We start from the raw sequence: 26,118 nt of genomic DNA, 5'->3' as shown, positions 1-26,118 counted from the left end.
CTGTGACAGCCAGAGGCAGCGGTAGACATGGTAGAAAGGGTGCAGAGACTGGTGAATCAGCTGGTGAATGTGTTTCACTTGTCGGCCGTTGGTGGCGTCAATACAGACAAGGTCGTGCAGTTCAAAGGTTAAAGAGCAAACGATAATCATGGCGATATCTTTGAGAGCTGCGGAGTGAGCTCGAGAGTCTAGCTTTTCCTTTTCAGAGAACGATCAGTTGAGAAAAATTTAGGCTGTTAGCATGACCTCTCCTGAGCAAACGACTACCTTGCAATCGAGTTTCGGGTCTGTTCTTCAGTTAAGCCCCAACGGTAAGTCTGTTCTCAGTCCGGTATTGCCAAGGTCCTTTGAAGGCTTTGTGGTCCGAGTCGCGTCCGGACTCCAAGCACAGTCACTTCGCTTCGCGGTACTGTGGTCAAAGTTACATGAAAAATACCACGGTGCACTGTGATCCTTTGTGATTTTGGGACGATTTGGTACCCACGGCGAAGTGGGTTTGGTAGAGACACCAGCAACACTAGACCAAAAGGGGAATTTTCTCCCGATCGGGTGACTTAGAAATATTGTATTTTGATACAGCCATCCCGATTACAGTCTTTCTCTCAATGAAAAATTCTCCAGATCTGTAGAATTTGTGTTAGATGTGTAACAATTTAAAATTGTCTATGATTTGCTTTAAAGTGAACAATATAGCAGAAGGAAAAATAGTAAACAATCTCCTTCTGCAATAGCACGTAGGTAATATGTCATACTGTGACATCCAATTTGTACATGTACTCACAACAAAATCCCTTGTTTCCAGAATGTGCAGAGATATGTGAAGAAATTCGGAAGTCTGGCAACCTGCATGTATTGGCAGAACAATTTGAGTTGTCATGTCAGACAATATATCGGCAGTTTAGGAACATTTGTCATCGGGAAATGGTAAAGTTGTCATTAGCATACTGTTACATACCTGTATCTTAGATACTATAGTGCACTGCTGGCAGACTTTGACATCAAAGCTTGTCCAGCAACAATTACTTTAAGTAATCTACAAATAAAATTCTCAGGTAAAATAGAGGTTTATCTCAATCAATCAATGAGTACAGTCAAGAACTGAATGATTGGTAGAATTGTCATGATATCATTATGCAGCAGTCAATATCAACACCCCACCTGGAGGCATAGTGGGGGATTTTGAAAGTAGTCTTATGAAATAGTACTGATCGCAAATGAAGTCACTGTTCTCGCTCATTAATATGCATAAATAAATATTTGTCTGCATTTGTCTGCATGAACGACGAAAATAAAACCTGCTAGCGTTACAAATGTTACTAAAAGACTACAAGCTACAACAACAGCCGCGCATACAACAACAAAGTTTGTCCAAATTTTAGGCAGCCTTGTCCGAAAGTTGCGCGCGTGCAGCTATATTTAGTAACCCTGAAATCGCGATCAATGCTACTTGTCAAATGCCCATCCCCTTGGGGCCAGACAATCTGGAAAATCCCCACCTAAAATAATTAAATCCCCCACATTTCCCCTGCGTGCATTCATAAATTCTGCACTTGTCCATGAAAGTGACTGTGGGGATCAATATGAAGCAATTCCCCCACCCCCTTAGGCATAGTTTCATGACAAACACGGTCTAATCCTCCACATTTATCCCGTATTGCCCAAGTTTGGGTCCATCGGGGATTACATTGACTGCTGTATTATCAATGAAATAATGTTAGCCCTTTACAATTCAAGAAGAAACAAAATCATCAGTGGAAGTATACTTTTATAAATTGCTACAAGAGTTTGCTTTTCCCCTCAAGATCACTAACATTAATGTTTTAAAAAGTCATTGCAAAGTACATGGAAATCAACATTCGTTCATTTGTCTCACATTTAGCATTTCTACCTGTAGAGTAGAATGCGCCTCAGCAATATATATTCAGACTTTCAATTTTTCTGCAAGGTTTTCTCATCTACCACTTGTTGAGGTTCATTTTAAAACTCTCAGTGTAAGAAAACTTTTCACCGTCTTAGTTTTTCGAAAATTGAAAATTTTATTTTTCTTCTTAGAGTTAACACAGTGATGGTAGCCATCTTGAATTTCAAATATCGGTAAATCATGGGTAATTTGTTCGAGACGCATACTACCTACAGTTGTTTTCTCAATCTCATTCTTTGGAAACAAATCATACTAAGGGGCCGTCGATAATAAAAGCTGACGCACAAGAAACGTAATTCCTTCGTTTTACCTGAAACCCCCTCCCTCCCCTCTCAAAACGAAAGTTCTTATGCGAAATCAATTTCGTATTATGATGCCGTTTCTGACAAACCCACACGCACCTCTCCGATCCGCACGCCCATGAAAAAAATACCGGAAGGGCACATTAATTAATAAATCTCCACTTTACGCGTTCCACTTTTTAAGACAGAACATTTTAATGCATTTCGCACGTAGGAAAATGTTTCACATACATGTTTCAAGTTGAAAAAGGATAGAAGTTTTTATTTCACACTCATGTCTTTTCGTTGTCTTTTCTGTCTCCGTATTTTGTGGTCATTCTGTTCTCAATGAACGCGAAGGTAGTTTTGTGTTCTCGCTGCAAAGTCGCACTTCGAAAACAATAGAAAATCCTTATGATGCGATTTTGACGCACACAAAACGAAATGAGCTTTTAACCCCCCCCCCCTAAATGAAAGAATTACGTTTGTCGTGCGTCAGCTTTATTATCGACTGCCCCTAAATAGTTTTCAAGCCATGCAAAAATGCAGATGTTCTTGACACAATGGGGTTGAATTTGTTTGGTCTTCTCACAAGAGAAGTGCAATCGTGCTAGACATAACACAACACTATATCTCATAAATGTGATCTTCAGTACTTGATGTCATAAGTCTGATGAAATCCCATACTTGTACTGCAGATACAAATTGTACAAGCATGTTGAACTTATTTTCATATATTTTTTTAATAGGTACTGCCATGATTATACAATGTCTTGCACAGCGAGGTCATGTTACTTTAGCGTTCAATGGGTCTGGTAGCAAAGGTTGTGGTGAAAACCTTGAACATGAACGTGATGTTGGGTTCAGTTATGTCACAACTACCGCTGATGAAGGATCATCTGGAGCAAATACTGAGTGTTCTACTGTTGCTGACACTGACTTTGAAGAAGACCATGCCATTATGCATGTCGGAAATGAGGTCTCAGAAAGCAAGGGGTGCATCGGAAGTGATGGGATGGAATCAATAATTTTTCTAATGGATTGCGATGCCAAAGAACAGGCATCACAGTCAGTCAGAGATCATGTTTGCCACTATTGCGGCGAAACTTTCACGTGTAAAAGAAAGATAATAATCCATCTTCAGGTCTGTCCAAAAGTCGGGCCGTGTGAATGTTCAGAGTGCCGCGAAATGTGCAAAGTTCAAGGAGAGACAAGCAGTAGTGACAGGCAGTGTATCGATTTGATTGAGCAAGCTCATGGATGCAAAGAATGCAATCAGAGATCCATGAAGATGACCGATGTGTCTGTACAAACGGATCAAGGCTTAACCCAGCAAAGAGTCTCTGGCGAGACACCGGTACCTCCCCAGACTTTCTTCCAGATTTACAGACCGTACGAGTGCAAGGAGTGCGGTAAGAGGTTTCGAACAAATCCCAGTCTCAGAAATCACCTTGTGGTTCACTCGACCGTCAGAGCATATGAGTGCAAGAAGTGTGGGAAAACATTCAAGCACAGCAAAAGTCTTCGCCGCCACTTCTCGCACCATTTACAGCCCCGACCGTACAAATGTAAGGAGTGCGGTGAGGCATTTAGAAGGAAAGACAAGTTCAAGGACCACCTGTTGATCCATGCAAATGAGAAACCATCTAGAGAGGTATGTAGAAAAACATTCTGCAGAAACAGCAAGCGTAATGTATACTTATTGAGTTGACCCATTCAAATGTAAAAGCATATGAATGCAAGTAATGTGGCTAAATTTGCAATTTTACTGATAAGCCAGCCAAAATGCAGGTACCATATTTATTACAGATTTAATTAGCAATGACTTATGATATATATTTGATCGTTATTGTTTTTGGGTGAAATACTTTCTAGATCTACCACCACAATTAGTAAGGTGAAAACTTTGTATTACAACTTAGGTAAAAGAAAACAAGAAAAAGTAGCTGTATACCAGAACATAAAGTCACACTGTACATGTACATGTACTTCCCCGCATGACCTTATTTCATCTGGTCATTGTGATTGTGAAATTCAATTTTAGTTAGTTTTTCCATAAAATTGATTTAAGTGACATGGTCTTGTAAAAGAGCAGATAAAGTGTAAGTCTTTCATTTTTTTTATAATTTTGTTTCCTATGTTGCATTTGTTATGTTTTTCTCTTGTGAAGTAATAAGCAAGTGATATACTTCTGCAAGAACAACTGAATGTGTTGATCTCAAAGTTCAATGACCTTCAGCATGCATCATCACATGTCGCCAACAGGGTCATCAGGGACGTCTCTACAACATAAACAAGCGTTACACACTCTCTGAAATTCCTTCTGATAGAAAAAAGTCATCAGTGACAGCAACTGAAAAATGTTCACGGTTTTTTAGAATGTACGGATAATTCGAGTTGACTTATTACATTGACTCATTCACATTTTCCTAATTCTGTGGTAGGGCCTGTCTTACCCTAAACAGGACAGTGGTGATGATGAGGAGGAAGACTACGATGCCTGTGAAAGTGAAAATGAAGCAAGTGGTACAGATCAAAATTTGTAAGTCGATACTTCTATACATGCTTCTTGCATACCGGTACAGATCTAACAAAAAGACTGGAATATTTAATAATGAATTGCACAAAATAAAGAGAAGTCAGCATTTATATTTTCTGTGCTTTATTTTGCAAACGAAGAAGGGACTTATTTTCTTCTCAATTTAATGTTTTGATTGTATTTATGCAATAAAGCATGAGGTATAACACGCATAATTTACAAGTTCATAACAATCATGCACAAACTACAGTCACGCCTGCGCATAACCTTGCATAGCGCATTGCACAATGCCAGTGTCAATGACGCATTGTACCAGCACTGTCTATTGTACCAGCATAAGTGCGGTGCACTTTTAGACAGTCCCCAGCTGTGCGGCGCACCCTACGCTGCGTGAAAGGGAGTTGACACTTTGCGTTTGACCGCACTTTAATGCGCTTGGCCGCACCAGCTGTGACGGTGCTCAAAGAAACCGTTTAGCGACATGGCCTCGGCTGCATTTCACAGCTACACTAATGATCTTTTTGTGATTTGCTACAATTGCCGAGCCTGCTTGACCCTTTGCCGACACAAATGCAAACTTCCAGTCACCATGGTTTCTGGAGTATGTTTTCCAGCGTAAAGATTTACGTAATAAATATCAGTTTTACCTTTTGTAAAAGAGTTGTGTCACATTATGTCCCATGGAGAAATGTTTATGTTTTGTAAGTTTCTCGTGAGAATAAATAAATAAGGGTTGGCTACATGGTACAGTGCTGTAATTTACTGGACGAAACTGGCGTTGGGCGACCTACGTCGTTTTTTTGTCACCATTACAGTTTTCTTTTACAATTATCTACAACATCGACAAACAACAGCAAGGAATGACACATTGTTTTTTAATATTTCTTATTATCGTCATCATCATCATCATCATCATCATCATCATCTTAATCATCATCACCATCATAGAACAATAACAACAACAACAACAAGATTACTCAATTCCCTGTGTGTGAACACACGGAGTGATGACAGAAGACAAACAACTAAAATTCAAAACTAACTTTTTTTAAAATGTAAAACCATTGCCAAATGCATCCATGGTCACTCCAAAAATGATGACAAAACACATACCAAAATATAACTTGACTGGGGGGCAAATGCAGGACTAACAACGAAAGATAATATCATTATTGTATATCACACAAAGCAAAATAAACTATCGTAAAAAGCTACAGATCTATGCATATTCTTCTTGTCTAAAACCCCGAAGCAGCTCCCTTCCTAAGGATGACGTGCGGCATGACTTTATGGAGGTGATTGATGTATTTGTTGCATGTCTGCGGCGTGACAGTCTTCCAGAAGGAAACAATCCCAGCAATGAGCTCAGCTTTGTTGCGTGGCTTTACATATCGTCGAAGATGGTGTTTCATCTTAGCCCAGATGTTCTCGATTGGGTTCAAATCCTGCGGAGAAAAAATGAGAATTACAATTAAAATCCTCCACACAAAAGTACGGTACACTGCGTGGCAATGTTTTTTTTTCATTTAGAGAGAAAGACAATATTGAGATTCTCTGTAGCGTTGCAAGGAGGTAATTATGGAAGGACCGCCATAATGACAGAAACACCCCCTTTCTGATAGCCTTTGTAATCGCCCATACAATACTGGTACATAGGTTGTACTCACCGGTGACTCAGGTGGGGTTGGCCAGTGGTTTATGTTGTTGTTTTCCATGAATGCTTTCGTACTCTTGCTCACGTGTTTTGCGTTATTATCTTGTTGAAACTGATGATACGCTGGGTAATGTCTCTCAACGAACGGTAGAAGATGTTTCTGCAGGATTTCCTGGTAGAACTCACTTTTCATGATGCCGGTAAAGATACAAATTGACGTCGCGCCCTTCTTCGATATTCCCGCCCAAACGTAGACCTGTAAACAATACAAACAATAAAACCGTGATCAATACAGGCACTTTTGAAAGCTAGTATTTTTTGACATCGTCATCAACATCGAACTAGCATCTAATTAATGACCGTTCAACAATTGCACGGAAGCTAACATATATTTGAGATTATAAATACCTTTGTTGGGTGTTTAGCAACGGGGTGCAGGTCTTCTTCCATTCCTTCTTTTACCATTTTGTAGTTTGTTGTCTGCTGCAACACAACTTTGCTTTCGTCGGTAAAAATCACATCATCGAAAGTGTCTCTACTGAACAAAGTTCTCTTGCACCACGCAACACATTTAGGACGATTCGCCGCACCTATCATTTGACAGTACTTGGTTTTTCTCTTCCTCCACCCAAGCCGCCGCCTTACTTTCTTGACCGTCGTCATGGAAACGTCGATGTCAACTTTCTGTTGACTTTGTGAGAAAGTTCACGTGCAGAGAGATCAGCATCTTTCTCCATCTCCTTGTCAATGAAATCCACTTGCTCAAGTCTGAGAAGACAACGTCTGTTTAATTTTCTTGGCGGGTCTACGAGGCTGTGCCGATAGCGTTTTAGAAACAAACCTATGGCATTTCGGCTGACACCGATTTTGTCTACAGCTTCCAAGCTTTCCTTTATCTGAACTATTTTCAGTCCGATACCGGACAACGATACGATTCTTCGACGAACATACTCATTCAGTCGAAAGGTTCTTTGAATTTCTCGTGGAGCAGACATCTTTTTGAGTGCAGTATTCAGTGGCATCGAATAGATACTGTGTGTGGTGCGTTAATAATGAATTTGTATCTTTTGCTCTCTTTTGTTACTTTCTTTTGTTCGCTATGATGTCATTAGTTAAAGGTGTTTATTTTATTACCAACGAAGTCAAATTTGCAAATTAACGTTCAAGAATGTTCACGCTCATTGCAGCGGCTCTCGAATAAATGCACTTCTCCAAAAATGCCGACAAAATCAGCGGTGCTTCAAAGGCGTAAAATGTATAAAAAATACTTGCTTTTGCGGAATCTTGTCAGTTGAGATTGTGCTCTCTACATAACAAGTTATCTGTGTTCACGACAAGCACAAGTTCCCTGCGTTTACTACGATCATTTTTTCCCTCAAGATTATCATCTATTTGATGGCATGCTACGGTCGCTCAGCAACCAAAGGTAAGCTTGGTAGCCACTACCATAGAGTTATCGTTTTCAAGCCATCATGTGTCAACAATTACGTTACTGTGTATAGACATTTCCTTTTTACATCTTTTATACGAAGTTTTACCCAACTTTCAAGTCAATTTACTTCTGCCTGTTTGGGTGTGGCTTTTTTTCTGTCACGTGCCTGATACTTAAATGTTTTTCATTTCTTTTTAGTTCCAGCCTATGCATTGGTTAGATTCGAGGTAGATGATAAAACCATGGTGACATCGTCACGTAAAATTCAAGAAGGCCACCTAGCTCAAGGCAAGACAGTCATGGTGAGGTGGAAAGAAGGGGCAACGAAGACATGGGAGCTCCTCGCCGCAACTGTCATCATCGCATCGGACGACGAGAGAGCTCTCAAATCACTGGAGGTAAGACTGGCTGAAGACGAGGAGAACGCTGATCCACAGCCCAACGACTCCGACGTCACCAAAGCAACAACAAGTGCAACACTGAGTGTTGCTTCTGAAGTAAGTACCAGCAATGCCATCTGTCTTTCTCCCAAAAATCGCAACATGGGACCTGTTGATTTGCAATGAATCTAGTCACATTGGTTATGTTTCACTAGTGACCCTATAAATGCTTGGACTATCACCAAATTGTTATCACTAAAGTCGCACATGCAATAGCAAAAGTAGGGACCTATTCAAACGCCACAGGATCAGTTCAATTTTATTTTTTTCTAACGGAATTTAAATGTTTGGACTTGCAGGTAGATATGGCTACTGCTGGCAGGAATAAACGTAAAGCTACAGCCCCGTGAACCAAGAAGACGAAAAGGAAGAAAACTGGCAGAAATGAACAAGTAAGTAATACCAACTGTTCCTGGGGTAGGTTTTATCTCTTAACTATGTTGTGTCCTCTAACGGTCGACAGACATGCAAGGGTACTTACAGAAATCGCTCGTTTACAGTAATACTGATGGAAATCTCGGTCCAAATAATACAATGTGAGTTTCCCGTAACCCGGCCAGCCAGTATCAGTGCCACATAAGCTTACTTCCTTTGCGGTAAAAGAGAGATTCCGAGTCTGTATTCCAATAATATTAAAGTTAAATTATAATTTTTCACTATATTGTTAGTTAATTGCCAATACCATCGTTTTTCTTTTTCCATAGGCAGTGATTGAAGAAAGTGGCAAGGCAGCACCAGCAAGTGACGTCATTCCCGTCAACACGCCAACCATGGACAGGCTTGACCAGTTGCTCAGCGATGAGCAGCAGGCCACTTTCCATGAGCTGATGACAGCTGGCGATGGCGAAGTTTTTGAAGAAGTCTGTTAGTCAGCTGTTAGCTGCGGTTAACACGCTGACAGAGAAGCTGACGTCAGTGCAGGACAGCATCGCCGAACACAGCATCACCAACCAACTGAACCAGTCAGCCATCGCGACTCCACGGATAGGCGAAAACATCGACTCCACACCGGAACCCGCTGTCACGATCGATTCACCATGACAACAAGAACAACGTGTGACAGTGATGCAAACCCATGAATTATTTAAGGACAGTGAGATCGCCAAAGAAGTCGGGAACACGATTCACAGAACTTCTCTGCACCATGACAACTTCGCTAAAAGACTGGTTTTCACAGTGTTCAGCAAGGAAGAACAGCTCGGGCGAAACGTGAACGGCGTGGCAGCTAGTGGCAGAGCAAAAGATAAGGTGAGCCCCAGACGCATGGAAATGGTGAAGAAGGCCGTCTTCCAAGAGTTCCGCGAGGCACCAACAGAGGAAGATACAGCATGGAAAAAGTGTGTAACAAGCATCAACACAGCCCTTCGCAATGAACTTTTGCACCACAAGAAGAAAAACCGATCCGGATCCGTAGTTCCCCGACAGTAGTTTTTATTCTCTCAAACTGCATTTCAATGAACATGAACTCACCCTAGGCTAAAATACCGTATCATTCATTCGACTTTATGTATAATTTCATTATTTTTTTCAGTTCGCCATGCAATTTTTCACACTGTTCTTCTGTTTATTGTAACCTTTATGTAAGTTGTGCATTGATATCGAAAATTTCCCAATAAATAAACCTATGTTTGATCTACAGGTACAACTAATGTACTTGGTTTTTGTTCTGAAGCTTGGTTGTTGATGGTGTCTTTTCGGTTATAAATCACTAACTTAAAAATTGACAGGCTTTGGAAGTTATAATTTAATCAGTCAATTCCATGTTCAAACTTATAATTTCCACACGCTCAACGGACTGAAACTTGCAGGTCATGATGACTGCTTGGCGACGTACGGTGCTAAAAATAGCGGCAGCTGATTGAATTAATTATCATCATTGTCACGCTGCACGGAGCGGCACATTAGAAAATGAAATAGGGGAAACGGGGTTACATAATGTAGTGGGTCTGCATATTTTGGCACAAAAGCCCTTTCGTCTTATCATTCATCCATAACAAGTCATCCCTTAAGCTTCATTTGCAAGGCAGCCCCCCAATAAAAAAAACAAAAAAAAAACCAAAAAAGCTCAAATCTCACTGGGCCCCTCTGAAAAATGGTAACGTCTATTCACTAGTCAAAGGTCACACACACACGGTACAATCACACATGCTATATTTTAATAATAACACATGAGAGCCAAGGCAAGATCACGATTTAATGCCTGCCCAAGGGATGGTGGTCATGATTGAAATATTGATGATGCCTGAGCCGTAGGCGAGGTCATCATCAATATTTCGGTCATGACCACCATCCCTTGCGCAGGCAAAAAATCGTGATATTGCCCTAGCTCTCATGTGTTATTATTAGTCCCCACGGACACCGTCCGGGGGGACTTATAGGTTTGGTCATGTCCGTGCGTGCGTCCGTGCGTCCGTCCATGCGTCCGTCCGTCGTCCGTTCACGCAGATATCTCAGACATGCCCAGGTCAATTTCTTTCAAACTTTGAACAAGGATAGTACCCTACCCCATACAGATGCACGTCGATTTGTTTCACAATGCGATCAAATTTGGCCGTGTTAGAGGACTTTTTAGTTTTCATCTCCATAGACTCCCATGTATAAGGCAGTCTCCATAGACTCCCATGTATAAGGCAGTCCATAGACTCCCATGTATAAGGTAGTCCATAGACTCCCATGTACTGCTGAAATCACTGATGTGTTCAAAACGTCAAAACAAAGGCCCAGCCGCCAGCGCGTCTTACCGCAAGATATTCCCAGCTGTCACTCAACTTGTCAAGTGAAAACATCGACCCGCCAAACTCAAAAGATCGTGGCGCGAAATAGAAAAGTTCTACCCGCCAGAGCAAATCTGTTAAACCACGCCTCCAATAATTTTGACCTCAAATTTCACGACCAACAACTTTCTCAGACGTTGTTCAGACATCGTGGTCCTGTCGACTGGCGCGGCCGGCGGACATTCTGTCGTTCATCTTTGGAAAATTGAAAAAATTGTGAGATGATGAACAGGATTTACCCGAACAGAACATCGACACGCCGCGGGAGAAACAAAAACAACTAGAAGCATGGCTCGTAATCATGGACTATAGGACTTTGTGAAATATGCAAGAACTGGAAATCAAAGAACTGGATTTTGTTTGAGTGTTGTTCAGAAAAAAATTCACACATTCATCACAGTTAGCAATATTCTCATCGGTGAATTTCTCCTTGGCTACTGGCGTCAGTTTTTTAAAAGACCATTCCCAAACTGACCATCGGCTTCTCACACATCGTGCGACGGCACTGGTTGAGACATCTTCTGCACTATTGCCATATTCGTCAGTTTCTTTTGCTTTGTTTTTCTTTGAGAGATATCTAACACTTGACACGATACAAAGCGTTGCCATTAATTTCATAACCCACGATCGCTGAAACGGAACTTTTCGCCACCTCTCTGCATGACGAGAAAATCGCCAGTACTTTATCCCCACCACGCAGTAAGATTTCCATTACAATCCTGCAACTTGGGCAAGATTGCCTTTCCACTCCTATATCTCCGTTTGAGCCATTAGGGTATCATAGGACGAAGGTAAATTAACCAGCAGAGAATTGGTTCAAGTCGGTGAATTTTCGAAAAATAAAATGATCTGTAAAAGTTCATCGTGTAAAATTTGGCAGCCCAGGTCAGGTTTACGTAGCGATCAAACGCGTTTTTATTTAGTCTGTGCAGCTACAGTGAGTGCCGGGTGAAACTTCCCTGTATCGCGTTCACCCCACTCAATGCGTTCATAATTCATATCCTGCTCACACGTTTCACTTGAAAACAGAACACAAATCATTGCATTCCAAGCGATCACCCAACTCACACGATCACAAATCATGAACTTGAACCAGTCTAGTAAACCAGTAAGCAAATCAAGAAAAAAGCTGTGCACAAACACGCTTCAAACACAGCGTAAGTGTGCGGTGGTCGGCGTTTGGAAGGTGGGCGTGGTTTTATGTTTTTCAAACTTTTCTGTTTCGCGCGTCGATGTTTTGAATGTGGCGGGTTCATGTTTTCGGTTGACATGTCTTTCTGACAGCCGGAAAAGTTGCGGTCAGACGTGCTGGCGGCAGTGTCTTTGTTTTTACGTTTTGAACACATTAGTGATTTCAGCAGTATAAGGCAGTCTCCATAGACTCCCATGTATAAGGCAGTCCATAGACTCCCATGTATAAGGCAGTCCATAGACTCCCATGTATAAGGCCAAGAAAAAATAAAAATTTAGTTTCTCATCATATTCATATTGCAAAAAGGATGCAGTGACACAGTTTTTAGTCCCCATGGATGAAGTCCAGGGGGCTTATAGATTGTGTCATGTCCGTCCGTGAGTCCATCCGTTCACGCAGATATCTCAGATATTTTGACAAAATGTCACGTGACCTTGGTGACCTTTGACCTCAAATATATATATATTTGTCCATAACTCAGTAACCACAAGTGCTACACCCTTCATATATGGTATGATGGGACAGCTTATGACGCCACATATTGTACCTCATTAATTATGTGCATATCTAATTTTGAGCAAGCCAATCGAGCTAGAGGTCTGATTTTTCGTATATAGGGATAAGTTAGCAATACAATTTTTTTGACAAAATGTCACGTGACCTCGGTGACCTTTGACCTCAAATATACATATTTGTCCATAACTCAGTAACCACCAGTGCTACACCCTTCATATATGGTATGATGGGACAGCTTATGACGCCACATATTGTACCTCATTAATTATGTGCATATCTAATTTTGAGCAAGCCAATCGAGCTAGAGGTCTGATTTTTCGTATATAGGGATAAGTTAGCAATACAATTTTTTTGACAAAATGTCACGTGACCTTGGTGACCTTTGACCTCAAATATACATATTTGTCCATAACTCAGTAACCACACCCTTCATGTATGGTATGATGGGACACTTTATGACGCCAAATATTGTACCTCATTAATTATGCGCATATCTAATTTTGAGCGAGCCAATAGAGCTAGAGGTCTGATTTTTGGTATATAGGGATAACTTAGCAATACAATTTTTTTGACAAAATGTCACATGACCTTGGTGACCTTTGACCTCAAATATACATATTTGTCCATAGCTCAGTAACCACAAGTGCTACACCCTTCATGTATGGTATGATGGGACAGCTTATGACGCCACATATTGTACCTCATTCATTATGCACATATCTAATTTTGAGCAAGCCAATCGAGCTAGAGGTCTGATTTTTGGTATATAGGGATAACTTTGCAATACAATTTTTTTGACAAAATGTCATGTGACCTTGGTGACCTTTGACCTCAAATATACATATTTGTCCATAACTCAGTAACCACAAGTGATACACCCTTCATATATGGTATGATGGGACACTTTATGACGCCACATATTGTACCTCATTAATTATGCACATATCTAATTTTGAGCGAGCCAATAGAGCTAGAGGTCTGATTTTTGGTGTATAGGGATAACTTAGCAATACAATTTTTTTTCAAAATGTCACGTGACCTTGATGACCTTAGACCTTGATTATACATGTTTGTCCATAACTCAGTAACCACAAGTTCTTTACGCTTCAATTTTGATAGGATATTAGACCTTCAGATTTCACATCTCGTACCTCATTTATTATGCACATATGTATTTCTTGGCTGGCCAACACAGCTAGAGGTCTGATCTTTTTTCCCGATTTAGAACCATAACTTAGACATGCCTCTTGTTATAAATTGGGAAAAATGACATAAACCTATGTGCCCATAGATGTGAACTTATACACTCCAGCGATACTTTTTAATGACCACATTTCCCTGCCCCATCAAGACTAATACTCCTTTTACAAGTGGGGACTATGTCATTGACAATGACTTGTTTTTATACACTGAACAAACTTCTTCGAGTACTGTTCGCCTTTCTGCATGAGTCCGGACCTCAGCGTAAAAGGTTGTCAGTGCCAAGTCTAAGGTTGCCGCTGAAAGTTTGCTGATCTCCTTGGTGGCGTATCCAAATTTGTTGCTTGCATAGTCGCTGAACACAGAAATTGCATTCCTTGTTGCTATTTTCGTTCGTTTGCTGTTTACTTGCATCAAAATATCATCTAACTGTGCCGGTGACAGCTCTGCATGACGTTTCGCCGCCATAGTTGCCGACTGCAAGTAGGCCTACAAGCGAACGACAATTTGTTACGCACAGAAAGGTTGCGCAGTAAGTAAAATGACGTCATCCATGTAATATCAAATGCAGAGGGCATCATCAAGTTCGCAGAGGGCATCATCACATTCGCAGAGGGCATCATTACGTTCTTTTACATGTCATGTGAGTCGTGTTTAACCAATGGCAGTGCACGCTGAATGAGTGAGGTGTAATAATTTATACTCAGATACTGTGAGTGGCTGGCACTGTTTCGACACGGCAAAGTCTGTAATTTCACAGGGGTGGCTCACATACGTACATTTTCACTCATGCCTTTCATCTTCGACGTAGTGAATTTTTATGTTTTTATAATGGTGGCTAAATTTTGTTCACTTCAGTATGAGTTTTTGTACTTACGTGGTTACAAGTTTTCTTCCGAATTCCATCTTCGTCATCATGATTCTCATGAAGCCCAGCCGTGATTCCATTTATTTTATATATAATTTAATGAATAATCGGGTTTTTATGTTGTATTTTATAGCTTATCAATAAAGAAACTTGACATTTCTCTGAGCATGTATGACTATTAACGAGGTAGAGCTACACAGATAACACAGTGCAGTGTAATGCGTCAGTTCAAAGTTTGTCAAACTGGTAACAATTAGCTACAAATTATATTTTTTGAAGTTGAATGAGTCAGACTGATGCGTCGTTCTGTCTCCACTCGAACACAAACAATAATGTAGCAATTGTACATGGTAGTCTGCCGACAGTCAGAACTTGATATGCATGCTATTTCAACTCCCATAAATTACATCTTGTCATACAGACACATCAAGAAAACTGGTTCATTGTGGACACTCTCGCAAGGGTGTGTTTTAATAGACAAAATAGCATTATACATACAGTTGCAACACATTTCAATCAGCGCGTCTCAGCCCGTATATTTGTTGCCAGGACGCGGCACTGTGAAGATGTCGATGACATGAAGCTAGTGATCAATTTCAGTCCTCGATTACCATACGAGTCCTCGCGAAGTGTAGATAGCTTTAAGCGCAGTTTGAAAACCTACCTTTTACTCAGTTTATGTGTAATTTTCTGTTTTAATTTTCTAGTGTGGTTGTACTTTTAAATCATTTTATCCAGCTATGTACAATGTGCTTAAAACGTATGGGTAGTGCATTTTAATCACAATTTTCAATAATAATAATAATAGCTCCCCTTCTGCCTCTCAAACGACCTCCTGAAGCAATGTGCCGACTCGATCCTGCCACACTAATTCTGTTCATAGTTCAAAGGTCATAAAAGCACATAATGGTATTGCATTTGAACTTGTCCTGATAATGTAGGCATCATTTACACCTAACAAATATTAGGGTCCAATATGTGACCTTAGTCACCTGTGTATTGTCTAGCTAGTGACCAAATGACCACTGGCGTTTTTTTCGATGCCCCAAAACGTGGTTTCGAAGGTGATTTTGGGTTATGCACCTAGGGTTATCTGCTCCACCCGTCTGACCTCGTCTCCCGAAAATGATTTCGGTCCTAACCAGCGACCTAATGACCATTTGCTCTTTTGTCGATGCCCCAAAACGTGGTTTTGAAGGTGGTTTTGGGTTATGCACCTATGGTTACCTGCCTAACCCGTCTGACCTTGTCCCCCAAAAATGATTTCGGTCCTCGGGAGCGACCTAATAAACACTGAGAAAATTTTCTGACAGGTTACTTGATCGCCAGCGTATTGTCTATGAGGTGACCAAACAACCACTCATTATCAACATTTCTGACAGGTTTCTTGGTTTCTTGTTCTTAGTGGTTATTTCGTCACCATGTAGACAATACATTGGTGACCATGAAACCTCTCACAAATGTTCTTAGTGGTCATTCCGCTGCTCCTTAGACAATACATTGGTGACCAAATGACCTCTCATTAATATTGGTAATGGTTATTTTGGCGCCCCTTAGACAAAACATAGGTGACCATGAAACTTCTCTCTCTTGTTCTTAGTGGTTATTTCGTCACCATGTAGACAATACATTGGTGACCAAGTGTCCTCTCAGAATTATTCTTTGGTTATTCGGTCGAAAATCCAATGATAAAGCCTGACGATGGCTTATTTAACTTTTTGAAATACGCCCTCTAGGGCCAACTTTCCTATGATTTTGGGACTCTTAATCACCAAAATCCGTATCTTACTTGTATTTAATCCTCGAATTTCAGGTTTTGTTGCATGGAGTGTGTCAAGGGGATCAAGAGTGTAAAGATTTGAAAATTTGAACTGAATCAAACAACATTAAGTATTCCAAGACAGCACTTTTCGTAAAATCAGCTGGCATCTGGGTAACCAGACAATTCCCCAGCCTCCAGGTGTTGGCCACAACTTTCTTAATTTTGGTCTGATGGTGACGAAATTTTTAAATGTTATAGATGACACCCCAAGCTTTCTGCCAATATACCGGTATACCGGTATATAGGTTGATAGGGTTTGCATCAAACATGAGCTAGAAGTTGGTGTTCAAAAGTTACATACACATCCCGATTTCCCTGCAATGCAGAATTCTTAAGGTCAACGACATTTTTTGGAAAATGGGCTCATTCTACACTTTTTATTGCAAAGATCCAGGTGGCGATTTTCGGTGGCATAGGCTGTGTATTCTGGTTCTGCATAGAGTTACAATGGGAATTTTGAATTTCCAGGATTTTCAATTTTCCTATCCTTAAATCTACACAACAGAAAAGAGCTTGAGTCCTGGTGTTATCACGATCAATAGATAGAATTTATCTCTATGGAGGGGTACTTTCATATTTTAGATATGAAGTCAGGAAGTCAGAGAAATTAAATTATGAAATATTATTTTTGGGCCAAAGACAATACATAGGGAGAAAATCTTAAATTTTCTAAAACCAGTCTTCAAATCCACAGAATAGGGCTGGAGTCCTGTTTGTTCTCTATTCTGAAATAACCTCATATTAAAGATATTCAGACGGGAAGTCATAAAAATTGAATTATGAAATATTATTTTTGGGCCATAGACAATACATGGGGGAAATTTGACAATTCTAAAACCTGCCTTAAATTCCACAGAAACGAGCTGGAGTCCTGGTTTTTTCAGGTGCAATAGATGTATTAACTCTCAATACTGGGGTACCTTAATATTTAAGATATTTAGACAGGAAGTCGTACAATTAAAATTATAGAATTAAAATTCATTGTGCCCCATAGACTTAACACAGGGGGAAATCTGACTGTTTAAGACCCTGTCGTTAAATCTATAAATAAGGAGCTTGAGTCCTGGTTATTTCAGGATCAATACATACCGGTATATTTTTTCTCTACTCTGGAGAACCTTCATATTTAAGATATTCAAACAGGAAGTTATAACGATTCAATTATGAAATACATGTTTTGCCCTCTATAGACTTAACACAGACATAGACAATACATAGGTGACCTAACAACCACAAAAGGTCGACGACATGTTTTGGAAAATGGGTTCATTCTACTCTTTTTCTTGCAAAGATCCAGATGTCATGTACATGGTTCAAAAGCTCAGAATCTGGGCTCTTTAACCGCTATAAATTCTCTCCCCAAATCCAGAAATTAAAGGAGTGTGGGAACAATTTCGCTGGCGGGTCGGGTGATCTTTGACGGTTCTGTGTTTTGCTTCCGGGTTTCGGCGACATGTCACCGAAAACGGTGTATTTTCAAGACTTATCTTGGTTTATTTTAAGACTACTGGATATTTTCAGAACTGCCACAATTTAAGCTTTCTGACGAGTGCAATATTCATGATGAGGTTGAGATTTTATAATAGAACGTCACGATTTTCTGTGGTATAGGCTGTGTGTTTTGGTTCTCCATAGAGTTACAATAGGAATTTTGAATTTACAGGATTTTCAATTTTCCTGTCCTTAAATCTACACACAGACATTAGATTGAGTCCTTGTGTTTACACGATCAATAGATAGAATGTTTTTCTATGCAGGGGTTCTTTCATATTTAAGATGTGAAGTCAGGAAGTCAGAGAAATTGAATTATGTAATTAAAATTCAGGGTGCCACATAGACTTAACACAGGAGAATGCTGACTCATTTAAGACCCTGTCATAAAATGTACGAAAAGGGGGCTACAGTGATGCTTTAGACAATATATATGTAGCAAATGTCAATTCAAAATATTTAGTAGGGGTTTGTTTATATGGCATGATTAGGCTATAGTTCTAAAGTATATTAGAGAGGAGATTTTGCTGAGTTGAAAACATGTAGCAATTTAAAGATTTGATTAATTTAAGTATGTTAGATGTGAATCCAATATTATGTAAAAACTCACATTTTCACTCACACTTTCACCATACACTAACATGCATTAAAAATGACACGATAGATTTGATGCTATAATGATTTATTCATTATAATCATAGAGAAAAAATATGTCTATTGACCCTGAAAAAAAACAGGACTTCAGCCCTATTCCAGAATACACAGCCTATGCCACCGAAAATCGCGACCTGGATCTTTGCAATAAAAAGTGTAGAATGAGCCCATTTTCGAAAATATGTCGTTGACCTTAAGAATTCTGCATTGCAGGGAAATCGGGATGTGTATGTAACTTTTGAACACCAACTTCTAGCTCATGTTTGATGCAAACCCTATCAACCTATATATATTGGCAGAAAGCTTGGGGTGTCATCTATAACATTTAAAAATTTCGTCACCATCAGACCAAAAATAAGAAAGTTGTGGCCAAAACCTGGAGGGTGGGGAATTGTCCGGTTACCCAGATGCCAGTTGATTTTACGAAAAGTGCTGTCTTGGAATACTTAATGTTGTTTGATTCGGTTCAAATTTTCAAATCTTTACACTCTTGATCCCCTTAACACTTTCCATGCAACAAAACCTGAAATTCGAGGATTAAATACAAGTAAGATGCGGATTTTGGTGATCCAGAGTCCCAAAATCATAGCAAAGTGGGCCGTAGAGGGCGTATGTCAAAAAGTTAAATAAGCCATCTTCAGGCTTTATCATCGGATTTTCGACAGAATAACCAAAGAACATTTCTGATGATAATGGGGTATTGAGCTTTGAGTCCTGGTTATTTCAGGATCAATAGATATATTTCTTCTCTATTCTGGAGAACCTTCACATTTAAGATATTCAAACAGGAAGTTACAAACATTGAATTATGAAATTATACAGTTTTGCCCAATAGACTTGACACAGACATAGACAATACATAGATGACCTAACGACCACTCTAACCAATACTTCCCGATAGACAATACATAAGTGACCAAGTGACATTAGTGACCAAATCACCACTCAAAATGTTAGTGGTTACTTCGTCGCCTTATTGACAATACATTGTGACCAAATAACATGTCCGAGTGGTTATTTGGTCGCTCACATAGACAATACATTGGTGACCAAGGACAGGCGACCAATAACCACTCAAACATTGGTCACCTATGTATTCTTATGAGGTGACCTAATAACCATCTAGCCATAGACATAACAAAGGTGACCAAGAGACCTCTGACAAGTTGAGTGGTTATTGTGTCGCCCGCTACCGAAGTGGTCATATAGTCGCTCCGAGTGGTCATTTGAGTCACGAGGAGTGGTCTTATGTCCACCCGCAAGTGGTCATTAGTTCGGACCCTAACCCTAAGTAAGGGATGAATTGTCTTGGAGGGTGAAAGGTGTTCTTACCAGTTTGACAGGCTTTTAAAAAATGTTCCTCAAAAAATAAATTTTTTGTTCATGTGGTTAAGGCACAAGAAAGTACTTTCAAAGGGAACTCCCCACAGGTTTGTAACGTTTAATACTGCCTGTACACATAAATTTAAGTTAGAATGCTCGGGGACAGATATTGGGACTGTCAAATTTTTATATTCTTTCGGCCTACCACTTTTTGGACTCATTTTGAAGCTTATGGAGTAACTAAAGTTTGTATCAGCTTAGTTTTGTGAAAATTGTCAATTTTACTTCCCTACCCTCAGATAAAACACAGGGATGGTGGCCATTTTGAATTTCAAATATCGGTAAATATCAGGTAATTTGTTTCTGTAGTACTAAGATTTGCACACAGTATTTGTGATTTTTAAAGAGAATTGTTGGGACTTTCATTGAGGAAAGTTCTAGCTAAAGTTAATTCTTTCTTTTTCAAGGCGGGTACTACCTTAACATAAATTTTAGTGAATAACGTAGATAATGTTAGATGGTCAATGAACAGGCTTCACCAATATTGATGATAATTTTAATGAATGAGATATTTCTGCAGTTACATCGGTTGATAGTGCATCAATTGTACAAAAGCAGCCCATAACTTTTTCCTCTTCACATTTTTTACAGATCAACAGCACCAAAGCCTAACTCAAACAAACAATGCATGGAAATGACACAAACTGTCTCAAGTGATACTTATGGTGAAGAAAAGTACACAAGTGATGAAAATAATAGCATTGTCATTGGATCTGCTGGAAGTAGAAACAGCAGTATCAGTGATAATAGTGGTGGTGGTAGTAGTAGCATGGATGGTAGTCAGTCACCCACAAAGGCTAGTCAGAGTGAAGTTGAAGTAGTCTCACCAGATTACCAGCCAGGCACTGCACCAGATGACCAGCCAGACATCAGCACCAGGTATTTTGAAATCATATGTGTCCGAGAACAGCAAGCTCAAAAATCAAAGCTTTGTTTCAAGACTATGAGATCAGGTTTAATAACATCCAACCTGTGGGTGGTTTCGTTCAAGTCATGGCTGTACTTCAGGACACTTTTCAAAGCGTCATTGACAGGCTGACGCAAGACATCTCTCCCACAGACAGAGTTTGTATGACAATGGAGAGTCCGTCACTTTCAAATCAAATCCAGCTGCCCTTTTGGCCCGTTCAAGAACTCACAGTCCACAAGGTGCTGAATGAAATAGAAGAAGTGGTACAACCCCATGAAGAAATCACCCTCAATGACAAATTCTTCATTAACTTTGTTCATGTACACATGCCTGTTGGGGAGGGGAAAGTAGAGAGTAGGAGGCCTGTCAACATTACTGATCGACTCAAGCACATGAGATGTGTAATTCAGATAATAAACAAGGATGAGTTATGCTGTGCAAGGGCCATAGTTACAGCGATTGCCCATGTCCACCGTGGCTCTGATCGTAACTGGAATTCCATACGAAGAGGACGCCAGGTTCAGGCAAGACGCGCTACTGAACTTATCACTCAAGCTGGTATTTCACCAGGCCCCTGTGGCCACCGAGAGCTCAACAAGTTACAAGCTGTGCTTCCGTCGTACTGTATCAGTGTGATTTCAGACGAGACAGGATCAGTTCTATACCGGGGACTAGACCCTAGTTCTGCAGAACACAACATCTATCTCTACTACCATGACAACCACTATGACGTCATAACATCTATGTGCGCATTTCTGAAGAGAAGCTACTATTGTCATCAGTGTAACATTGGATACAACAACTACCATGGCCATTACTGTAGAGACTTCTGCAACTGTTGCCGCGCCTCATCGGTATGCCCACTTTCTGAGGACTGTGTCTACTGCATAGATTGCCACCGTTACTTCAGAGGTCAAAAGTGCTTTGAAAATCACAAAACAAAAACTCCAAACTCTCGTGAAGCTGTATGCCAGGCCATCCGTCGATGTAAGTTCTGTGGCGTGACCATCAACTGGGGGAGGAGAAGTAAACATATGCAGCATCACTGTGGAGAAATATACTGCAAAGACTGCCAGCAATATGAAGACAGTGACCACTTATGTAACATCCAACCGCCTGGCAAGAAACTAAAGATAGATTCCCCAGCCGGCAATAGCAAGGATGACTCAAAAACCCAAGAAGAGAATGAAGAGGTCAATGAGAAAGAGATGCGATGCTTTTACTTTAGCTTTGTGCGTACACAAGATGGTGGGCCCCAGGTTCCCAACGTGTGCATTGTCCAGTCTGCTTCTGACCCAGAGCAGGTTTTCCATGGCCCCAACACTATCCAGGAATTCTGTAATTGGGTCCTTGCAGAAGGAAACTCCCCCAGCACCTTCATCGCACACGGTCTTCAAGGTTATGATGGACAACTAATAGTACAATACTGCCATGACAAAAATATTCAGCCACAAGTCATCATGAATGGGAAGAAAATCATCCGCATCTTCATCCCTAATTTAGACATCAAGTTTATTGACTTCCATAATTTTCTACCAGTACCTCTGGCTCAGCTTCCGGGCATGTTTGAGTTGGATGACTCGCATAAAGGCTACACGTACTTTCCTCATTCATTTAACACTGCGGCAAATCAAGAGTATGTTGGTCCCCTCCCAGATGCCAGATACTTTGGTCAAGATGGCATGAAACAATATGAGAGAGAGAGGTTCCTAAGATGGTATGAAGACGCAAAATTGAAGAATCGTCCATTCCATCTTAAGAAAGAATTAGAAAACTGCTGCAGGAGTGATGTTGACATCTTGAGGAGAAGTTGTGTGAAATTTCAAGACATGTTTGTTCAGATGAGTGGTATAGATCCATTCAAGGTTTGTATGACTATTTCATCGGCATGTAATGCAGCTCTCCACAAGAACTCACTCATGGAAGAGACTAAGGGAGTCATTGCAGATCAAAGGTACATCCACAGGCAAGATAGCTCTGTCGTCACATTGCAATGGTTAGAGTGGATGGCATTCAAGAAAAAGGCTAGCATCAAGCATGTCCACAACAGCGGTAAGACGAAAATAGATCAATATTGGGTAGACGGGTATGATGAGGAGAACAACACAGTGTATGAGCTGCACGGCTGTTACGACAATGGTTGCCCTCAGTGCTACAAAGACCCTGGTACTTTCAACGCCAGAGTCGAGAAAACCATGGCTGATCTCAACCTGTCTGCTAAAGACAAGATGAGATTTTTACGATCCCATGGATTCAGAGTCATTGAAATGTGGGAATGTGACTTCAAGAAAGAAATGGAGGAAAATCATGAGCTGCAAGAATTCGTCACATCCCTGGATGTTCAGGTGCCCCTCAACCCAAAAGATGCGTGCTATGGCAGTAGAACCAATGCTACGACACTGTATTATGAGTGTGGAAAAGATGAAGAAATCCACCATGTTGGCTTTAGGAACCTTTACTGCCATGTCATGAAGTACTGTAAATATCCGATCAAACATCCGGACATCCTTACCAAGAACATTGTATCACAAGTTCATACTTACTTTGGTCTAACCAAATGTCGAGTTTTGCCACCTAGGCAACTGTACTTTCCCGTTCTTCCCCTCAAAGTTGATAAGAAGTTGATGTTTCCCCTGTGCCGATGTTGTGCTGAGACCAAACAGCAGTCACCATGCAAACACAGTGACAAGGAACGGTCCTTTGTGGGAACATGGACAACACCTGAATTAGCCAAAGCCATCGAGAAAGGGTACAAGGTCGTCAAAGTTTTTGAGGTGTGGCATTATAAAGAGAGTGAAATGTATGACAGAGGAACTCACACAGGAGGTATCTTTACTGATTATGTCAACGCCTTCTTGAAGCTGAAAGAAGAAAGCAGTGGATGGCCTTCATGGTGTCATAGTGAGGATGACTGTGATCGATATATCCAAGAGAAGTACAAGAGAGAAGGTATTTTACTCGACAAGACCAAGATATGCCTAAACCCGGGTCAACAAACCTTAGCAAAATTGATGCTGAATGCCATGTGGGGGAAGTTTGCTCAACGCAACAACTTTTCTGAGCAGCGTTACATCCAAAAGCCCAAAGAACTATTCAGACTGCTCACAAGTGAACAAAATATTGTCAATAACCTAACTTTCATCAACGACAATATGGTTGGTGTTCAGGATGACTTTGTCGGAGAGGTCTCAAACATCAACGCTGTCATTGATGCATTCACCTCAGCATATGCCCGTCTCAAGATGTATGATGTCCTGGAGACCATTGGAAAACGCGTCTTGTACTCTGACACTGATTCCGTCATATTTATCAGCAAACCTGGAGATTATGAGCCCCCTCTTGGAGAGAGTTTAGGTGATCTTGCTTCAAGATTCAACTTTACTGACAATTATATCACAAAGTTTGTGTCTGTAGGACCTAACAACTATGCTTTCTGTCTAGCCAAACCCAATAGGAAAGGCAACAGTACTGTTTGTCAAGTGGGAGGGATCACGCTTCAATACCCAAACAATCTTGAGATCAGCAGCAATGATATTGCTTGTCTAGTAACTTCAGGTCCAATGTCTAATTACCTGGATGAAATCCAACATGTTGGAAGTGATTTTGTAACAAACCATAAAGAGAAAACATGTGCTGTTGTTTATGACAAAAGAATCCTGGTTGAAAATTACAGAACTCTGCCATATGGCTTTTAAAAGTACACCATCGCTTGAACAGTTTCTCTGCTCCTTCACTTCATTATACAATGAAACATTCAGATCGTGTCACAAAAAGTTTCAGTCTTTTTGCCTGGTCTGTTTTAGTGTCTACGTCATTTTGAAGACCTTTGGGGGTACTGAATTATTTACTCCAGAATAAAAGGAACGGGATGTGATCTACAGACTCGATACACTCAAAAGATCACTTGGTGACAGTACAAGTGCGTAAGGAAGTACACATGTTTCTGTGCACATTTGTGTACATGGTTTTGTCTGTTCAGTGGTCCAGGTTAAATTATTGGAGCGTTCTGTTGCTATCAGGTTTTGCTTTTGACAAAATTTTTCAGGTTTCAAAAACTTGTAAGTGTACATCTCAGCAGTTTGAAACTTGTTGAACAGAATCAGCAATGTTTGTATACCTCTGACAAGTAATCAGGCTCTGACAACAGAGAGGAATTTCATAAAATTTTGATCACAGCTTTTACCTATTGTTTGCTCAATTTTCAACCTTGCAAAGTTTGTCGATGTAGACAATACTGGTAGTTAACATTGGTTAGCTCCACAGTGCAATAAATAAACCACAATCCTATTTGATTGAGTTACCTATCTAATTGATTTGTCTATTTTACTTTTCAATACTATTAAGGTTCTAAGACAAGAAATTGTCCTCTTTAATCTAACAATTCTTTGGTGCTTAATAAGCTCAGAACCCCCATAAATTATACATTTTCTGAAAGCCTAGATATAGGGGAAGATTTTGGTAATCACAGTGTCACCATTGTCTACATAACTATCACGTGACAGGTAATTTGCATAACCTCTCAAAAATCGGTTTTCCCTATGTTTTGTCTCAATACCTCAAAATATCTGACTCAAACTTGCTGGAATGCAAGCTGTCACAATGCTCTTCAAAAGTATGTCTCAGATTTTTTATATCTTGCTTAGTTTCTATGTGAGCACAATTTTAAAGAAATCAACTAGAGAAATTCACCACTCTGGACATTTTTCAGGCATAAAAATTGTTTGAGAAGGTTTAAAAAATTCTGAGACACGCTTTGGAAGATCCTTAGGACAGCTAGCACTCACACAAATTTCAGCCACATATCTCAAAGCATTGTAACAAAACATAGGGAAAACCAATTTTTGAAGGTTATGAAAATTACCTGTCACGTTATAGTTATGTAAACAATGGTCACACTATGAGCTTATTAATCACTAGAATATTGTTGGCTTTAAAAGGTCAATTTCTTGTCTTGGAACCTTAGAAAGCATCTGTGTCTAATAAAAGTGCCTTTAGGTATTTCAAGGAAATTTAGAAATTACCATTCAATAATAATAAAATC

General features: G+C 40.1%; 2 protein-coding genes across 2 annotated transcripts; both read left to right on the top strand.

The window, feature by feature from the left end:
• The first annotated feature begins 137 nt into the window (after positions 1 to 137).
• LOC139133295 (uncharacterized) lies at positions 138 to 25,384 on the top strand. Its single transcript, XM_070699829.1, has 5 exons — positions 138 to 311; positions 803 to 924; positions 2,952 to 3,856; positions 4,647 to 4,744; positions 20,759 to 25,384. Exon 5 carries the CDS (start codon positions 21,062 to 21,064, stop codon positions 24,770 to 24,772), a length of 3,711 nt encoding a protein of 1,236 aa, XP_070555930.1. The 5' UTR covers positions 138 to 311; positions 803 to 924; positions 2,952 to 3,856; positions 4,647 to 4,744; positions 20,759 to 21,061; the 3' UTR covers positions 24,773 to 25,384.
• Positions 7,776 to 9,914, top strand: LOC139133312 (uncharacterized). Its single transcript, XM_070699850.1, has 3 exons — positions 7,776 to 8,324; positions 8,567 to 8,663; positions 8,976 to 9,914. Exons 1-2 carry the CDS (start codon positions 8,070 to 8,072, stop codon positions 8,615 to 8,617), a joined length of 306 nt encoding a protein of 101 aa, XP_070555951.1. The 5' UTR covers positions 7,776 to 8,069; the 3' UTR covers positions 8,618 to 8,663; positions 8,976 to 9,914.
• Positions 25,385 to 26,118: the final 734 nt, after the last annotated feature.

This window comes from Ptychodera flava, chromosome 1 (genome assembly GCF_041260155.1).
Source record: "Ptychodera flava strain L36383 chromosome 1, AS_Pfla_20210202, whole genome shotgun sequence".
NCBI classification, from domain to species: Eukaryota; Metazoa; Hemichordata; class Enteropneusta; family Ptychoderidae; genus Ptychodera; species Ptychodera flava.
Note: the sequence above shows the minus strand (reverse complement) of the source record. Positions and strands in the feature narration are given on the sequence as shown.

Excerpts from the sequence above, each read along its gene's own strand:
- LOC139133312 (XM_070699850.1), top strand. The coding sequence starts at position 8,070 with ATGGTGACATCGTCACGTAAAATTCAAGAAGGCCACCTAGCTCAAGGC. Across the intron at positions 8,325-8,566 it reads CACTGAGTGTTGCTTCTGAA|GTAGATATGGCTACTGCTGG; the intron begins GTAAGTACCAGC and ends TTGGACTTGCAG.
- LOC139133295 (XM_070699829.1), top strand. The coding sequence starts at position 21,062 with ATGTGTCCGAGAACAGCAAGCTCAAAAATCAAAGCTTTGTTTCAAGAC.